General features: G+C 38.1%; 1 protein-coding gene across 3 annotated transcripts in view; it reads left to right on the forward strand.

The window, feature by feature from the left end:
* The window catches only part of SCUBE1 (signal peptide, CUB domain and EGF like domain containing 1), a 253,704-nt gene that overhangs the window by 62,481 nt on the left and 171,658 nt on the right, over positions 1–19,565 (forward strand). For all 3 annotated transcript variants that reach the window (XM_069806968.1, XM_069806970.1, XM_069806969.1), the window contains one exon: positions 8,301–8,429. In XM_069806968.1, the coding sequence (XP_069663069.1) occupies positions 8,301–8,429 (129 nt within the window). The remainder of the gene's footprint in view (positions 1–8,300; positions 8,430–19,565) is intronic.

Consider the following 19,565-nt stretch of genomic DNA (forward strand, 5'->3'; position numbering starts at 1 on the left):
AAAATCGGAAGTTCATGTACTCCATTGCCTCCTTTGAGAAGTACTTGTGTGTCTGAAAGCTTGAATGTTTTTTCCCGAGCAGTGAAGGTGACTCTTATAAGGCCATCCTTACTCTGCGACTTGACAATTTGATTCATGCTTGCTGTGATCAGTGTAATAATAGGAAACAAATTCAGATACAGGACAAAATAAGGATCTGCAATAGGTGTCTCTGTGCTTTCTCTAAAATTAGGAGATAATAATGGTAGTCAGAGAAAAAAGTATGAAACAAATAGAAAGTAAAGAAGTCCTATCCTACAGCCAGTAATAAATGGGACGATGTCTCATCTGCTTTCCAAATGCATCCTAAGTGTTTTTAGGCAAGATAGTTCTAAATATGAAGCTGTTCACACTTTAAAATAATGTATGTGCTGTTTAACCAGCTGGACATACCTCTACATAGTTTGGTTTGTATTCCACTTCCCCCCCCCCCCCCTTTTCTCAGACAAGTGCTTTAACAAGATATAAAGCATGAAGAACTTTGTGATCAGCTGTCACAGAAGAAAAGGAAACAAATAAAACTTCTACAAAGTACTTGATGTTTTCTGGAGACTGTATGAAATGGCTTACAGAAAAACACCCCAACAATACCACAGGTTGCATCCAAATCATCTCTACTAAGTTGGCATGGCATTTTCATTTTATTGCTGGTTTAATACTGGAAAATAGGGGTTTGTGACATTTTAAGGAAGTTGTAAAATTGAATTTTTTTTTTCTTTGTGGATGCACTAATGGGAAAAACATTGGAGGGGCAGTACCCATAGTGGAAAGGCTCTTGAGGGATTTACACTGAAAAAACCTCATGCTGAACAAGCTATTGTACCTGTTCTTTTTCCTTTCTCCACAGAGAAACATCAGGCTGCTTTTTCTGATTTTACCCTATTCCCAGCCTGCTCACCCTTGACCTTGGCTCTCAGAGTAGTCCTAAGGGCTATCAAATTTTACAGTTTTCTTGGGCACAAGCATCTTGAAAACATCATGACAACTTGAAAGCTGTAAAAACTGCACTGTGTGTTCCTCTGATTCATTAGATTGTAACATTTCCAAGGTCACAGCACCTGAAGAATAAAGATGTTAACATTTATGAGTCAAAAAATAAAGTGTCTCAGGAAGAACCAGATGTAACAAATAATAGATTTTAATTTGTTTTCTCTTATCAAAAAAGTGACTTACAAAGCTTTTCATGGGAAGGGATTTTCAGAAGCAGACTTCACTCTGAGGTGAAGGTCAAGGTTTTGTTTGGAGTAGAAAAAAAAATGAATTAATTTGATATGTCAGTATTTTCTTCATAAAATTTGGGCTTGGAGTAGATGCCCAATTCTGCTATCACAAAACTCACAGAGGGAAACGGTATTTTGGCAGGTCAGGTTGAGTGGGATTGATAACATTGTCCCAGCTGATTCTTCATACATCTAGCTGGGTCAACTCTTGCAACTTTTAAGAGCAGAGCTGAGTGGACTTCAAATAACTTTGAGCATGTGGAAATGTGCTGATGCTAAACTCCTCTTGAGAATCTAATCATTTTAGTATTCTTGCTTGGGTTGAACACTTTCCAGAGAGCTGAACTTTTGGCAAATTTGGCATGCACTTAACTAAAACAGTCTTTAACCTATGTGTGAGCTTTTTTCCTCGTCTTTAGTTCTGGAGCTGGTTCCCTTCTTAAGGAAAGTGCATTTTGATTTGAGAAATACAAATGCCTTAGGTTCAGGTTATCCAGTGTGTGTGTATAACTGCTGAAAGTATATTAAACGTAGAATCTGCCAAAGAAACAGAGTATATCTAAGTATTCCCATGTTGTTTTTATTTATTTTAATGGCTTTTACAGTCCCCAAATCCATTCATTAAAAAGAATAAGATGCTGATCTGATTATGATCCAGGACTTGAACTTGTTTGTGTTCTTGTCAGTGTGCATGTTACTTCATTTCTGCCTGTTTCCTTAAAAGTGAAGTGCTGCTTGCTCTGAGTTGGAAGTGGAAACAAGAAATTTAAGTGCTGATCCCGTCTCGCGTATCTTTGCTGTGAGTCCCAGGAAACGTCTTCCTTGCTTCATGAAGCCAATGGCAAAAATGCCTCTTGGCTTTTGTAGGATTGGGATTTCACCTTGGGGCTTTTTACCTTTGCATATTACAAGGTCACTTCTTTCCCAAGCATCTGAGATCAAGGTTGCACAAAACTATGCAGTGATGAAGACAGCTCTGTTCATACTGTAGCTCTATTCTTAACTGTTTAGGATTTGGAACCTAGGGTGGGGCTTTTCTCCTGTATTTTTCTGTGGAAATGAGGATAGTGTGTTAGTCCTAGGAGGAACACTGACCGAAACTCAGTAAAGAATCAGTAAAAATTTTTGAAACCTTTTAAGAGAGAAGCCATAAAAGTGCAAAATATTACCACGTGGAAATATGTGTTCCAGCATTTTGCAATGTCCTTTGCTGCATACCAGTTCTGGATAAGCAGGCAACATGCTGCAACTGCAGAACTGTAATATGACTTTTTTTTAGCAGAAGACTACTGATAATAGAGAATTCTGCAAGTGGTATGCTTTCTCCTCTGTAGGGGGCTAGCAGCAACCTCTCATGGAGCAGGAAGGTAAAAACAGTTTCTTTGCTGGCAAGTTCGTAAGGACAATGTTATTTACTGTCTGCATAATGCCTCTTTGGCAGTATTTTGTTTAAAGCAGCGAGATAAATAGATAAAGATGAACACCAAAATATTTTTCTCTTCAGATACCAAAAAAAATGTGGATTTATCCATCAAGATACACTTACAAAGACTTTAATATGTATTTTTCTAGCTATTTTATGGATCCAGCTCCTTTAGGAAATATTCTACGTCTCCATTATATACCTGTGTGCCAAGTTTTGGTTTTGGTTCTCTAAATTAGAAGAAATTGATGTGCACAGACAGCTTCCTTTGGCTATTTATTTTAAAATGTCCAAGCACATAAATTATTCCTTTCAAAATCAATTGGAATTTGTGTTTACTAAATTACCTCCAGAGATTGATTCTTGTTTTATTTTGAACATTTCTTAGCCAAGTTGTATGTGCTCCTGGAAGAGCTGCTTCTCTGTAGGGTGGCCTTGTGAGACTTCTGAGAGTGCCATCCCTTTGTTGCAGAATACACAAATGAAACAAATTTCTAGGATAGTGTCAGTTTCACCAGTAATAATGAAAGAAGAACCAACCCCAGTATGTATAAGGTAGATACAGGTCCCCTCAGACTAAAAAGAAATAGGTCACTTAAAGAAGACAACTTCAAATTCTTTTTCTATAACTGAAATACAGTGATTGTAAATTACAGCACTTCCTCATGGTAACAAATGCTTGGATTTTCTCAGATACTTGTCTAGTTTTTTTTAAAAGTTCTTGGATGCTTATATAATAATTGTAGTCTCATCCAGTATGTACTCTTTAAGTAACACCACTGCTCATTGAGGAGGACAACAACAGAGCATCACAGTGCTGTGTTCCCTAGGGCTGCTGAAAGAGAGTTATTTCCAGGCTGTAACAAAAAGATTCACCTTTGCTTTACAGAAGGAATTATGATGTAGTTTCCAAGCTTCTTTCGCCTTGGCAAATAGCTGAACCAGTACAGTTACTAGTATACCCAAGTAAACAAGCTTCTTTTTATCTCTTTTTTTCCTGATAATTTTTTTCCTTTAAAACGTTTGAAAGAAGCAGTGGATTTTGGAGATTTCCCAAGCCAGTTCCAGAAAGAGATGGTCAAAACTATCTCGCCAGCACCTGATGGTTGGTTGCGGTTGCTTACACCCAGCTCTGGCATTGGGAGTTGCTGTCTCATCTGAACACAGTAAGCCCAAACAGGTTCTTGGCAGACTATGTCATTATTATAAATGGCCCTACGCCGCCTTAATCATTTTGGTGCATTTAATTTTTTTCCAGGGCTCCTTAATTGCTGCCATTGTAATACCCATATGAAATGAATTCCTCTTAGAGAGGAAATTACAATACTTTTTTAAGGTCTTTTCTTCACTAAACTCTCCAAGAGTTGCCTGTCAGCACAGCCAAAATTTACTGGAGTGAAAACTTTGTAAATATTTTGCCAGTTTAGGTAAAACTTTAGGTTTCCCACTGAGAGCTAGATTGCGGTAAACCTTGCTAATTCAACGGTATATGCACCTGCATCCAGCACAGCAATTCTGTGGTTCAATTGCAACATTTCTGTGTTTCTCTTGTTTCGTTTTTGTGTTACGGTAATTCATTCATGATGAAAGACAGTATTAAGTGATCAAACACTAAAAATGTTAAGGACAAAACTTAAAGCTACAAAATTAGTGGGAAGAGTTAACTTTCTGAGTTAGAGACGTTTGGAGTCAAGAGTTTGATTAACACCCAATTCTATCAATTACAGGAAAAAAAGAATAATAGGATATGACCTAACAAAAAGGAAATGAACATAGCTGGCTCCTGCAAATTCTGAGTTTTACAATAGATAAAATTAAGAGCAAGCCTGCAGGTTTTATGTGTTTGAATGTACTCCTATTGCTTTTATCGCTATATTAAGTTTGCTAAGGAAGCCATATCCTGCCATGTCAGATGTAATATTCTGCCCATAAATTACAGTTGTTTAGGACTTTTTTTAAAGAATGCTTCAGTGAATGTCCTCCTCCAGATACATGAGAAGAAAAGATGGGGTGGTGTTTGCATGGTTTGCAGGCACGTTGTCTGCTTTTCCCTTGATGCAGCTGGAGCTTGAAAAAAGTTCAACATTTGGATTTTGCACACTTTGTGTGCATGCTTTTGGTGGGGTTTTTGTTTGTTTGTTTTTGTTTTAAAAAATAAAGTGTTAAATTCACCAATCTTACCCCCTTGGTGTTTTACTAGCAATACTGGAGATAGAAATTCCAGTCAGCCTGCCAGGTGAAGTCGCTTAAAAAGCAATGTGGTTTTGGAGGGGAAAGAAACATTAAAAACCCCACAACATGTCTCTTAAAAATAGGTAGAATGTTTGGCTCCACTCCTAGTTTTGTACAGCTCCTGGGGTACAAAAGGGAGAAGTAATCTTCTAATCCTTTTGCAAAATTTAATGTAACTGGAACTCCTTGAGAGAGAAAGATGAAAAGAATCTGTTCCTTTTGTTATTTTCCTGGTTTATATATCTGTTAGATTACCCTTTCTGGAACTTAAGTATTTGTATTACATCAGCACCTTGTGCTGCTCATCACAGTACAGCTTTTTAGAAATAAGTATTATATAAGGGTAGACATTCATCAGGCTTCACAATTCTTTGATTTTTGTGCCTTTTGAAGGCTCTCCCATCACTTATTTAAACAAATAGTCCTATTTGATTCATTGTTTGAAAAAAGGGAATTAATTGATCAGCCCTAGGCAGTCTGATGCTGAATAACATAACAACTGATAAAACTTTCTTCTGAGTTCCCTCTTATGAAGAAACTCGGTGTCCTGGTTTTGGCTGGGATAGAGTTAATTTTCTTTATAGTAGCTGATATAGTGTTACGTTTTGGATTTAGTATGAGAACAATGTTGATAACTCACTGGTGTTTTTAGTTGTTGCTAAGTAGTGTTTATAGTAAGTCAAGGATTTTTCAGCTTCTCATGCCCAGCTAGCAAGAAAGCTGGAGGGGCACAAGAAGTTGGAAGGGTACAGAGCTGGGACAGCTGACCCAAACTGGCCAAAGGAATATTCCATACCGTGTGATGTCATGCTCAGTATATAAAGCTGGGGGAAGAAGAAAGAAGGGGGGACGTTCAGAGTTATGGCATTTTGTCTTCCCAAGTAACTGTTATGCGTGATGGAGCCCTGCTTTCCTGGAGATGGCCGAACACCTGCCTGCTGATGGGACGTAGTGAATGAATTCTTTGTTTTGCTTTGCTTGCGTGCGTGGCTTTTGCTTTACCTCTTAAACTGTCTTTATCTCAGCCCATGAGTTTTGTCACTTTTACCCTTCTGATTTTCTCCCCCATCCCACTGGGAGGGAGATGAACGAGCGGCTGTGTGGTGCTTGGTTGCTGGCTGGGGTTAAACCATGACACTCAGTGCTGGATAAAGTTAAGAACACATCTTAAAATGAAGTTACCATTTTTCCTGAGTGTCCTGAAGGAACGCCCGACACACCTGACATCAAAATCAAGTTATGTGCTTTTTGATTATTGACTTGGCCTGTTAAAACATGGCATTGCTGTAGAGGTCTCTTTTTGTCCCTGTAGCCTGAGAATGTTAGGAAGTTTCTGGAAGTATTCATGAATGGTTATGGAAGCTGCAAATATCTGCTAAGTGGAAACCTCACTGGAGAGCTTTGGCAATATGCACCCAAGCACGCTGGGCTGTAAATAAAGGAGAGCGGCTTTTCTGGGACTTTGCACTGCCATGCTGCAGGTGTGTTTGGAATGAGTCCAATATGCAGTAATTGACTTGTTGGTTATTGTTTTCAGGAAAAATCACAGACGTATCTCTTTGTTGTCATACTAGACTCCAGAAAGCAGAGCACATCCACAGGCTGTGCTAACTCGGCACTTGTACAACTAATGGATGGAAATCGTTAGTAAAGGATGGGAACTTTCTGAAACAGAGCAGTGGTTGAAAGAAAGCCGCAGATTGTATTTTTGTTAGGAAGATCCTTTCTCCAGCTTATTTGTAGTATTTTTGTGGTGCTGAATGCTGAGTTACAAAAAAGCCAACCAGTTTTGCAGATAAAGCCGAATTTGTAATTCCCATTTCAAGCTGCTGAGGAGATTGTAGAAGGGGAGCTTCAGAGCTGTTGGAGGGAAGTAGATGGAGACCTGGGCTATTCTGAGTTTCAGGTAGGTTTCTGGGAGGGGCTGACCTGAGGGGGAAGGCTTGCAAAAAAACTTGGGAGAAGCCTGTCCCTGCTCTTGACAGATGCAGCTTCTCAGAGGATTGTGCAAGGAAGGACAAACCTAGCCAAACTCAGTCCAGGGGCCAGAAATGCTGAAAGTATTGAGTGACTGAGTCAGAGCTGGCTTTTCAGAAGAATCTGGTTTTAACAAACTACCTTGCTGTTTTGGGGTTGTGTCTGGGTATGATACTGGGTAGCAAAGCTTTTCCTGGAGTACTTTTAAAAAGTTAAAAAAAAAAAAGAAAAAGAAAAGAAAAAGAAAAAAAAAAAAAAAGGCTGCATGAACATGAACCTAATTCAGAAATATTTCAACCACCTCTGCAATGGAAGGTACGATTGAAATGTACAGCCAGGGTAGCTCTGATGTACTAACAGGTGATTTTCTAAGAAGATTACTTTATCCATTTATCATGCACTGTCTAGCTTAGGGACAGTAGCTGGGGTTTTTGGTCTAGCACACCACAGATTTAGAGCTGATAGTTACCAAGCTATGAGGTTGTCTATAATTATTTGTGTATTTTTAGTTGGTTGATGTGGACCACTGAATGATTCACGGCAGTGACTGTGATGCTGACATTCCATGTATAAGCCAAGATACAGTCTGTAAAAAGAAGAAAGTTTGCACTTTCTAGAATGAGTGAAGAAGTGATTTTTTTTATGAGGGAGGGAAGATCATGACAGGATTGTTTGTAGTTGAAGCAGAATGCATCTCTCTTATCATGGTACTCTTTCAGATATAGGCCAATGTACAAAAAAAAAAAAAATTCTAGCATACCTTCCAAGAATAAAATGTTGGACTTGTTGTTGTTGTTGTTGCAGTAAATGAATTAATACAGAAAATGATAATAGGACTTAATTTTCGGGGGGGGGGGGGGGCCAAGACACAGACAAAACTGTACCAAGTTATCAATTGTAACTTCATAGAGCTCAGTGGACTGTGACAGCTTTTTCAGAAATGGCGTTTTTCAAGGTTTATTGGACAGAACTACAGCCTTATGTATTGTCAGGAGTATACCAGATCTTCCTTGTTCTGAGAATACAATTTTTTGTTAAACAAGGCATGCTTTTCTCTTGTCTTATGCCATATTAATAGCATGTTTCATGTAGTTGTTTGTTACAACAAATTCAAAGGTTTAACTCATTGTCTGCTTGATTATTTTAAAGACAAAACCCAAAACATACATTTTAAACATAAAAAAATGTACCAAATCAGGTGTGGCTTGCTGCTTTTCAGTCTTATATGACCCTGATATATTCAGTCAGTAATTCCCTGAGCCATCTGTTGGATGAAATATGCAATATGAGTATATAGAAAGCTTAGGAACATGCATATATTTGAAGACCTTGCTCAGCTGGAGAAATTTTTCTGTATTCTTAGCATTCTCGTTTTACAAAAGCTTCTTTTTCCTCCTCTTGTGTTTTAGATATCGACGAGTGTGAAAATGACTTCTACAATGGGGGTTGTGTCCATGAGTGTATCAACATTCCAGGCAACTACAGGTGTACATGCTATGATGGGTTCATGTTAGCCCATGATGGCCACAACTGTCTTGGTAAGTAGTGAACGCTGGCAAGAAATTTTCATTTCATGGCTGTGGTAAGAAGGCCTGGTCTGCTTGGCTGCATTTTGTCATCTGGTATGTTTTCAGTAAAGACTTGATCCAGATCACACTGAGTAACTTCAAACCTGTCCATTGACTCCAGTGTGGTTTAGACCAGACCCTTAAAGTTGGCACTCTTAATCCTAACATATTCAAATCAGTTTGCCTATCTGTAACATTGCTAAAAAAACCCGACCTCCAAAGCCTGTGCTGGATGTTTGGGCTTCTTTTTCAAGAAAACTAATCTGTCCCATCCACTTAAATATATTTTGTCTGTTTCTTCCAACTTTTGTAATTCCAGTCATATCTTTAGAGCCCCCCCCCCCCCCTTTTGTCCCTTTTAGGGTAACATAGTTCTGGGATACGCTGTGTGAACATAAATCACAGAATGTTAAAGTACAAGTGTGATGAAGGAATACTTGGACAATAAAACAGGGCAGAAGAAACAGCTACCAGTAATAGCTATTTACAAAGGGGAGGGACATGGTCCACTAACTGTACAAAGCCATGTTCAGAGCAGGATCTTAATTGCTTCAGCAGTCTGAGAATTTTGGGATCTGTTTTTCTGATTCATGTCCATTGCTCTGGTTTAAATAGGTTGGGTTTACCCTGTAAGCTAAAAAAGTATATGTTTTGTTTTGAAATTTCTTCACACCAGTTGCCTGGAAATAAACTTTGACTGCTATGTCCAGTTTCCCATACCTGCTTACTTGGTAGTCTTTTTAGCTAAATCCTAGTGCCTAGGGACTATCTTTCTCAATATTCCCCATATAAATGCAATGGCCAGTGTTTAGTACAGTCCCAAATTCATTTGAAGGTGATGTTTATAAAACAGTGTGGGAAGCGGGTATTTTCTTCTGTATCATGCAGCACCTTTACTTGGTAAAAACTGAGATTCTTTGCAATAGAAGTCAAGAAATCAGGTAGTGAACCAGAAATAATAAAGTCTAGTAAAACCAGTCTGCACTCACTGAATCAATGGAACAACTAGAATTTCTGAGCAAGGATTTGGTTAGCCTTTCAGTAGATGTATTTCCTACTGTGTTCATTTTCAAAGTGAGTAATATTTGTTCAGATGGATTGTATATCCTGACCATTGACAGGATTTTGACTCAAATGTCCAAATTTCATTTGATAGAACAGACTAAAGAGATTTATTTGCCTCAACCTGAGATGGTCAAATGATTCATTGTGCAAGAGGTATTTCTTATACAAAGAGCCACCAGCCATTCATTTAAAAAATAAAGAAAAACTCTACTTATACTAATGTTCATAAATATCTCTTAATAACAGGACACAAACATAATCAAATAGTTCAACTATTTGGAATTCAAATAACTGTGTCTGTACGTTTTCCCAAACAGCTTGCTACTTTCAACTTTGTTTCCAAATGATTCCCATATTAGTAGGGAAAAGTAGGTTAGCAAGTATGAACGGCAAAAGGAGTGACCTGATAAAGGTTCAGGAGATCTGTGGGATTTTTTTGGACCCCTGCTGTCTGTGTTGTTGCTCTCTGGTCATGAAACATACAGGCTGGATCTACACAGATAGCCAAATTTCTAATTTTCTTTTCATTAATTTCTTTTCAGCCACTTGGGGGGGGGGGGGGGGCCTACAATAATATAAACAGGTGGCTACAGTTGAAAGTATTGATCCAAAGCTTGCCAAGAGATCTTTCAGGTTTTTTAGAATCAGTGTCTACCCATATTCATGGTCTACTCTGAGCTGACTTTCTGTGTTACCCCAAAAGCGTTAGGAACCATGTTGCTTCTAGAACAGGTTCAGTAAACAGATGAGTGGGAATAATAGCAAAGGGCTCTCTTTCTCCCACTGTGCAACTTCAGGACGCTAAAAGAGGTCACAGCTGCCTTTCTAATTTTGAAACCACGGACTGGGGAAGTTTCTGTTCCTCAAACGCGGATTGAGTATTTGCAACTAATGAATGGTCTTTGATATGTCTCAGTAAAATAGCTGCTTTTACTTAGAGGCACTGAAAAAGGAATCAAGGCACATCCCTCTTTCTCCCTTCCTTAAAATTTGAGTGGGTTTACTGAGGATGAAAGTGTCTGGTTGTAAGGTCTCAGACTGAAGTTTTTTAATGCTGACAGTGGCCATGCAAATCTTGCTATGACTGCCCGTTGTGTACTAACTCAGATTTGGGACACCATTGCTAGAAAAGACAGAACTTCATTTCTCTGTCATCATTTGGTCCCTAGCTGGTTGCTGGTATTATCAGTTATACTGACTGCTGGGATAGCTTCTTTGTGCCCATTAGCAGAGTATCAGTTTTGAAAAGGGGGATGTTACAGTCTTTTCCCTTCTGGAGTAGTTGTATTTCCCTTCACTTACATTACCAGAAGTGTGTAAATGCAGTTGGCTGTTTTTAAGAGGATGCAGTGAGGTCTCAAATAAAAAACAAACCCTGTATTTGCACATACAACCTTTTGGAAAATTTTCCCAGCATGTAAAACTTGATAAATTTATTCCAAAGATATTTGGTTTTTTCCCGTGAGGAAATTAGGTATTGAAAGGAATTAAAGTTTTGATAAGTCCACTGGTTTCCACCTGTTCTTGCTTTTTTGAGAAACCACTTTTCATGGATTTTAAGGAGTCAAAGAACTCTTCACAAGATTAGTGACAATGTTTTTCACCTTTCAGTACATTCCTCTACTGACGTATCTTTTTCCTCTTCTCATACCCCCCCCGCCCTCCCCCAACCTCTATAGGACTTTAGAGAACTGTCAAATGAGGATTGCTAGTTAGGTACCATATCATATATTCCATGTATCAAGTTTATGTTCCTCTTAGAAAAGGCATGTAACGTTTGATTAGCATGCTGAAATTGTCTGTGTTCACATTAAGCAGGGCTGTAGTGGATCTTGTATAGAATTATGTCATTTCGATGGAATTTGTAGATGACCCTATAAAACTCGCAGTAGGTTGATTTTGAAAACCCTTCCTGAACCGTCTTCTCATATAGCACCGTGGATGTGTATGTGCTTGGACAGAAGATTTGCTAGGAGTGACCCAACATTAGACTACACTGTTCCTCCTTCTCCTCCATCCTTTGGCCTTCCAGGCATTACTGTCAGGGTCCATTTTGTCAGCACGTAAGGAGCCACGCAGCAAGAACTCTTTGGGGGTGATTTGACTGCCTAAATATAGGAGCCTCGTGACAGTGAGAACACCCTGGAGCTGGCAGATGTGTGAGATCATAGAATCGTAGAATATCTCAAGCTGGAGGGGACCTATGAGAATCATTGAGTCCAGAGATCTACAGGAGTAGATCTGGAGTGTGAGATGGAAGCTAGATGGAATAATATTAGGAATCTAAAATGGCATCTGACTCTGATGTTTAGACAGCTGAATTACTCTCTCAGTGACTTGGTCCGCATTTTATCACACATATCCCCAAAAATCTTTGTCTAGTGATTTTAGATAGAACGTCTAGGGATGGGACCCCATGATAGTTCACGGATAGTCCTGTGGGCCTTCTAGGAAACAGGTTGTAATGGACAAGACCGTTACATTAGGATTTCTGCATCTCAGACCTCACTGAAGTCTATGCAAAATCTTAAGCCTCTTCTTGTCAGGGTTTACATTCCTTTTTAAACCTTCACTGGATGTCTTTCTAGTAACGTCAGTATAGCAAGATGATTAAAATCTTCTTTATAAAAGCAAACTTGGAGTATTCACAACTAATTAGATCAGATGCAGTTGACAGGTTAAGTGTTTTTTCCTGAATTCTTGTTTCAACATTTCTTTCTTTCTAATCAAGTGAAATTTCTTACTTATTTATTTGTTGGGAGGAGATGTTTGGTTAAGAATTCATGGTTAAAATTTGTACTGGAAAATGTCCAAAACTGTCCTCGGGAGAACTCAACTTGCTCTCTATTTGACATTTTTATTGAGGAATTTCTCAAAAATAACATGAAATGACACCACAGGGAATTCAAACTATGATGATATCCTTGTCTGGCTAAAATTAATTTATTTTAGCACTGTAATCACTTGAAATAGTAGTAGTTCTTTCTCAAAATTGCTCTAAATTCTGCTCAGTGGATGCAAGACTAACATTTGGTCTCATGCAATAGGTTTTCTTTATCCTTCATTTGAAACCAGTCATGAAATATGTTTTCCCTTCTCATATATGAAATACCAGTCTGGTGTTTTTTTATAAGCAATTAGCTCACTGGTCCAGATGTTCTTTCCTGTTTGATCATTTTTTCTCCGTGTTTCTGCTGTTAAATTGATTTTTCTTTCTTTGTGCCTTTCACATGTTGAGGCATGCTATCAATTTTCATTCTGTCTTGCCTTTAGGAGAGTTTATGGCATAACTGATCATCCTTCCTATTAGTGCCAAACACTTCACCCATCTCATTTGTGGTAAATCAGTCTGTTCTCACATATCTGGTAAAATCTGTGAATCTGTACTACAGAGTATCAATGGATAAGACTTATGCCTTTGAAACTGGTTATTCAGAATATAATCCCTGCTCTGATTCAGCATGACACTTAAAGGTGTTCCTAATTTGCCTAGTTTTTGTAAATTTCTTGGTTTAATATTAAGTAAGAAGACTGGACTTTTGCATATGTGTAAGTGCATTATTGATTTGAGGCCTCTTTGGCAGTTGGGTATACTTTGTCTTTGTGTCCTCATGGAGGCTTTCAGTAAGGCAGATAGCAGAGGAGGTAGATTGAGCCTGGTGGTGTAAACCTGGGTGTTGTACAAAGTGAGATACGTGATGATTGGGGATGCCATAGAGAAGGCTTGAGAATTTTTCTTCCTTTTCAGGGAGAATTTCAGGTGAGCTTGGCATAGCTGCCAGTATGGTGACCCCAGACTGTACCCACAAGGGTAAAAAAGAATTTTCTGGGGTTTTTTAGTTTACTTTTAAGCTATTGGGATAGGAATTGTCATATCATAAGAAACCCTCTGCTCCTTTAGCAGCAGTAAGGCTTCAGCTGGTGGTGGACTGTTCAGTTTAGGGCATTGCACTTGGATGAAGCCAAAAGAGAGCAGTGAGAATAATGAGTGATCTAGAAAACATAGAATCATAGAATATCTCCAGTTGGAAGGGACCCATAAGGATCATGAAGTCTAACATGGCTAATGCCATGGCTAATGCCAGAAGAATGAAAGAAAAGGTATAGTTTTCTTCTAGGGAAGACAAGATGAAAAAGAAGATGCAAGAGTCATCAAATCCAAAAAAGGCTGCTGTGAAGAATTAGATTTTTCTGGGTTTTTTTTGTAACCCCACAGAAGTGAATGAGGTAGTGTGATAATATTTGGTTACTCCACCTGGGAAATTCAGAAAGAGTGTTGAATTATTTTTCCTTTCTCCTGAAGGACTCTCACGTGGAGTACCATTATCTTACATTAATCTCTCTCCTACTGTATAAAAATGTAAGCTTCCTGGGAGAGTATTATGGACTGTGTTGGTCTGAAGCATCACCAAAGAAGAGAGTTCTGAATCTTATCATGGATTACTAATCCTTGGGATTTATGCACAAAAAGCTTGCTAGAAACCTCGCTGAAAGCAGTTCTTGCTGGTATTTCTGCCTAAGTCTTACAAATTTATTCAGCATCTGCAAATAGAATTTGGAAGAGAGTGCCGTGACTATTCGGATCAGAAAGCAGAGAGCCTTGGTCCGCAAAATTTCCTTGCCAAAGGCTCACGTATCAGCTGATATTCCAGCTGTTCCAAGCCTTCTGGAATTCACCTATCTCTGATCAAAATGTGAAAAAATGGGGAATGAAGAGTGTGCAAGAAAAATACGTAGCCACAAAAGCTGACTGTCATTGGTTCTTACTTGAGAAAGCCACGTAATACCTCCTCCACATTCTGCTCTTCTCTCCTTTTTTTCTGTAGGCAGACCTTTGTGTACATATAGTTAGGGAATTCTTCCTAAAAAATCGACCCAACTCATTGTTTTCTGTTTGTTAAACCAAATCTGGATGTGAAAAGTATTTCAGGTTAAAGAATGGAATTGCATGGAGTGATGGTTTTCTTTTGCTTATCTGTTCAGGTATAAATATGAATGGCTATGAAGTGCTACTCATCTGTCTGTTTTGTGTGGTTTTTTTTTAGTTTTCTCCTTAGCTCTGATTTGTGATAGTCCCTTTTTAAAAGGGAGTAAGCATTGCTTTTTTGCAGAAGCACTTCTTCCTTCTGGGTTGCGCTCATCTTAACTCTTCTTTCTTCTAAAGATAAGCATAGTTTTCACAAAGTCCTCTGCTCTTTATCATTTCTCTAATTAGTAAGTGTGCTCAAGAAGGTTGTAAACTCTTCTTAGAAACCTTCAAAAAAGATACAAAGGAACATGGACAGAAAATTTATCATAATGTATTCAGAGACATCTTTTATTTATAGGTTTTTCTGTGGTATTAATTGCTGTGATACAGGAACATATGTGAACACCTTGTAAATACTAATAGATTTTCCTCAAAAAATCCTTTAAGGAAAAGAAATACAATTTTCATTGTTTATAGATGAGGAGCTAGGGCAAACAGATTAAGTTACTTCTCAATCTTTGCACAGGATGTCTGGATATCTGCTGCATAGCCAAGAATAGAATCCTTACCCTTCTGAATCCCTGCTTACACACTCTTATTTCAAATATTCTGTGTAACTTTGGTTTCTCTTACAGAAAAATAACAATTACTAAATTTGGACATCTATAATATGATATCTCAATTAATTCTCTTGTGTGTCAGACCTCCTGAAAATAACTACAGAAGTAGGTTTTGATGATCCGGTATAGTTTATGTTTCTTCAGCAGTTAATTCTGTGTCTGATGAAGAAGAGTCCTGGGAAGGAGAGTGAACTTCTGATTATAAATCAAGCCAGAAATGCAATTGCTAGTGTGCATTATAGATTCCATGGAGCGCTCTGCAAGAGCTGAATGTTCAGTATGGTAGACAAAAACACAAGCACAGTGTCAGCTGTGAATTCAGTAGCAAAGAATTGAAGAGCAAAGTCCTAGTTATGTCCACAATCTTGAAGGTGTGCCTTGGGCAGAAGGCCTGATTTTCCCACCTGAAAAATGGACATTACTGGTTTATTTGTCTCTTCTCAGATGCTATTTTGCATTTCTTGACAAAGTGACTAAGTCATGTGGAAGCCCCTGTGGGAAGGGAGAGGTGGCACTTTCCCCAGAGCAATTGAACCTGCTCCAGGAGTGGTACTAGTCTGCCAGCACTGGTAGGTGGAGCAGAGCAACAATCGCAAGTCATTTGGAGCCTGCAGCTAAAGGAGAAACTTCTGAGACAAACCAGGAGCAGATGGTCACAGGCCTCGAAGTAACAACTGCCTGTTATAAAATGGGCCTTGGGATCCCAAATCAGTATAAAAATCAGGTTCATGTTTGTAATCATACAATTTCTTTTCTTCTGAGGTCTGAGGTTAGTATCTAAACCCAAGTTCCTGCTTTGCAGTGCTCTTTTAAAATCTGTTGGTTTATTTTAAGAGAGGAGAGTTTTTAACCCTGGCATGTAGGCTTCATTCTTGACTGGGTAGTGGTAATCTACAATCTGGCTCAGGTGACAAAAAGAACATTAGTATCTACACACATGTAGGTATATCACATCGTATCGTTCATCCTCTTTTGGTGAATGTTCTAGCACTCTGTTTTTCTTTCAGAACAAACCCAAAACAGTTAAAACCCAAATCTACCTATTCCTACCCTTCTGTTTGTCTGAATGTATACACTGGGACGGGGGACTATGGCCTAATCTGCCTATCAATGTGGAGTGGGAGGAGACTTGCAAGTGTATAAGAAATCATTTCTAAAGCTCCCAGATGTAAAGTGTCAAGAAGTAGTACATAACTCATTTAGGATTGCATAATCACTGGTATGATTAAAGAGACCAATGTCTTCCTTTTAATTTAGCTTTATTTTTCTTCTTTTCCAGACAGCTGTGCACAATGTGTTGCTTGCTTGAACTCCAAATGAATGCTTCTATTACTGATGTTTATTTTTCTTTATGTTTCCCAACAGTTAAAATACATTTTATTTTTTCTTTAATGTGAATACTTTAAATATAAAACTAAACAGCTTTTGGAAAGTTGCTTTTAGTTTCATAAAAACACATATTTTAAAGAGAAGCTGAAAAATGGTCCATTTTCTTGGCTGTCTTCCAGTTTTCCTTGCCCTTCTTTCCTAATTCCAGGAGACTGTTAGGTGAGCTGACAGTTAAGTATTGTCCTCCTCTAGCACATCAGCAGGGCCTCTAATAATATTATCAGTCATAAACTCTCTTCCAGATTTTCATGGTTGCTAATCTTAAGCTCCTTGGCAGATGGGGGAGGGTTGAATACACCTAATAGCCTTCTTTTCATAACTCTTTGTTTTTATTAAAACACATGTAAAATTATGGTATTTTTGTAGAGAAAGTTACTAATCTAAATCTTGAAGCTCTTACTCATTTCCAGTGATTCCAGTGAGAGTTTTGCTTGAGCGGAACTTCAGGACTTGGCAGTTGGTTTATGTCTTAAGAGAAGAAGGCCAGACTCCCAAATCAGGGCTCAGTGGTTGAGTAGTGGGGATCTGTTCTAAATGTGAGGGGCCCAGGCACAAGATGGAAATGGGATCGTATATAAATATATATTTACAGACAAGATGAAAAGTGTTGAAATGCAAGTTTTAACAATAGATATATCTGTATGTTTCAAACCTGCATGTATTCTGTATTTCTGCAAACGATGACTGGCAGCGATTGGGTCCTTGGAGCATAGTAAGAACCTTGGGATCAGAGGACCCCTGCAAATGGGGGACCAGAGGTATTAAGCTGCTGAACCTCCCCCAGACAAGCTGCAGTGGGTGCATACACAAAAATCCATGCTGCAAATTGAATTCTAGTGAATTTTTACTAACTGAGTTTTAGTAATGAATGCATTCTTTCAGGATTAAAAACTTGACTGCATTTTTCAAAGTTCTTTGTTTTTCAGATGCAAGCCTAAGTGACGAAGAAAGTTACTTTCCGATATGTTTCTTCAGCTAACTAATTTTTACTGTATTACTGTTTTCAGATCTTTTATCAATCTTGCTTGGTCTGTACACTAGATTAGTGATAACAGTTGTGATTCATCACAGCTATTTAAGGTATCCAGTCTTTGTGGTACAGTGGCATGCATCAGATTTTATAACATGTACTAGTATTCTGCAGTGCCTTCTGCTAACTGATGACTAGGTGCTGAGCAAATATGGATAGCTAGGATGATAAGTAAATGTTCTATAGACAGTTCTGTATTAGATGTTTACATACAACTTCTGTATATATGTGTTTACTTTTATTACTTGGTTGCCTGCATCTTGTGAGAGTCTTCATGGTGCAAGTGGTAGCAGACAATTGTAGATACAAGTTAAATCTCTCTTTTGAGAGATTCTGATGATCTTTCTCTTCTAAACCTCAGATTTAGTTTTATGACACCTGGTAACTGTAGAAATTTCCAGACTCTGAGCCATTGCAGCCTTCTCTCTTCATGGCAGGTTCCATGATGGACAGATGAGAATTGTTATCATGGTGTTTGCGTACAAATTTAAAAAACATTTAACAACCAAGAAGTCAAGTCCTACATTTCTATAAAGCTTATGAAGCCCTCAAATTAAGAATCACTTACTTTAAATATTGTAGTCTGTGCTTCAGTGCACTTTGTGTGCGTGACTGCCATCATCGTAAAGTATGTATTTAGTGTAGCTCAGATGAACTGCTCCCTGTTTTTTCACAGGATGCAGTCCCACGGACTTCAGTTAATCAACACCTTTGAAAATAGGATTGTTGCTATCAGAAGTTTGGAGCATAAAATTCGAGACTGGTTTTGAAAATATGTCCATGTTCACTCTGGAAATCCAATAAAAATACGAATTCTCACTGTGATTGATGGAAAGGCCTCTGACGTCCAGCCCTCTTGAAGCTAGGATCTGAGCACACTGCTTTTCTTACCCTGCTTTTTCTATTTCCGTATCTGAAAGTTTCCTCCTTCAAAAGTACTCTAATGTTTGGTCACCCCACATTAATCTTCTCAGTTAAATGAGATATAACTTTCTTTACATGTTAATTTGCCGTATGTTTGCTTTCTTAAGCCAATGTGATCGGAGAAGTACCAAAACAAGTGAGAGTATAAATCAGCATAGGCCCAAGGTTTTTTGTTAGGTATGGGGAAATAATCAAAAGTGTAGAATAAATCTTGGTGGCTGTCAGCTATGAAGTTAGAGTCTCAGACTGTCATAATAAATTAAGAAACTGGGAGCTACGTGACAGCAGCATCAATCTCAGTCTCTTGTTTCTGCAAGTCTTCTTGTTCTCTGAGTCTTTTTCTTTTTTTTTTTTTTTTTAAATACTTACTCCCTGGAGGAGGTAATCAATCACAGTAAAGATTTCTCTACATGGAACACTCAGGAAAGTAAAGAATAATCAGCTTAGAGTGTGAAGTTAATATGTATAAGTTAAATCAGTTAAATCCCATATGGATGTTCTTATTTGGTCTGATATGGCTGTGTCTTAGTTCAGCAAAGCCAGAGTTTTATTCTGCATTATTTATTCTGCATCCTTACTGCTTTATCTTGTTTGTATTGGTTTCATATCTTTTGTTAATTCATCTTAACTTTCTTATAATGGCAAATTTTTAAGCCAGTGTGGCCTATATTGATGTATATCTTAAGAGAAAAACTATAAAATATATTAAAATTAACCAAAGCTTTGGGAGCCACATTGTGTTTAGTGCTTACTTAAAGCAAGGGAGAACATGTATTCACCTAAGGGTGCAGGCTTTCAGCCTATAATGGGTGTGTTTACTAGTCAGATTTGTATGACATTCAAGCCTTCCCTCATGAAATGGTGTCTGTCAATCCTAGAAATTTCATAGATGCAGTTAAAACACTGAATTCATATGGATTGCAAAAAGACACCAAAGTGGAGAGCAGCGAAGTCATCTGGTGCCTGATTTCACATATAGTCACTGTCATTATACTATAATGACAGTAATGCGTTTATAAGTATACAAGCAGCCTGAAAGTCAGGTTATCTATTTTTTGTGTATCTGAATCAACAAAAATCCCTAAAGTGATTTTTTGTAAGTATTCCTA

The sequence above is a fragment of the Haliaeetus albicilla genome, chromosome 19, assembly GCF_947461875.1.
Source record: "Haliaeetus albicilla chromosome 19, bHalAlb1.1, whole genome shotgun sequence".
NCBI lineage: Eukaryota > Metazoa > Chordata > Aves > Accipitriformes > Accipitridae > Haliaeetus > Haliaeetus albicilla.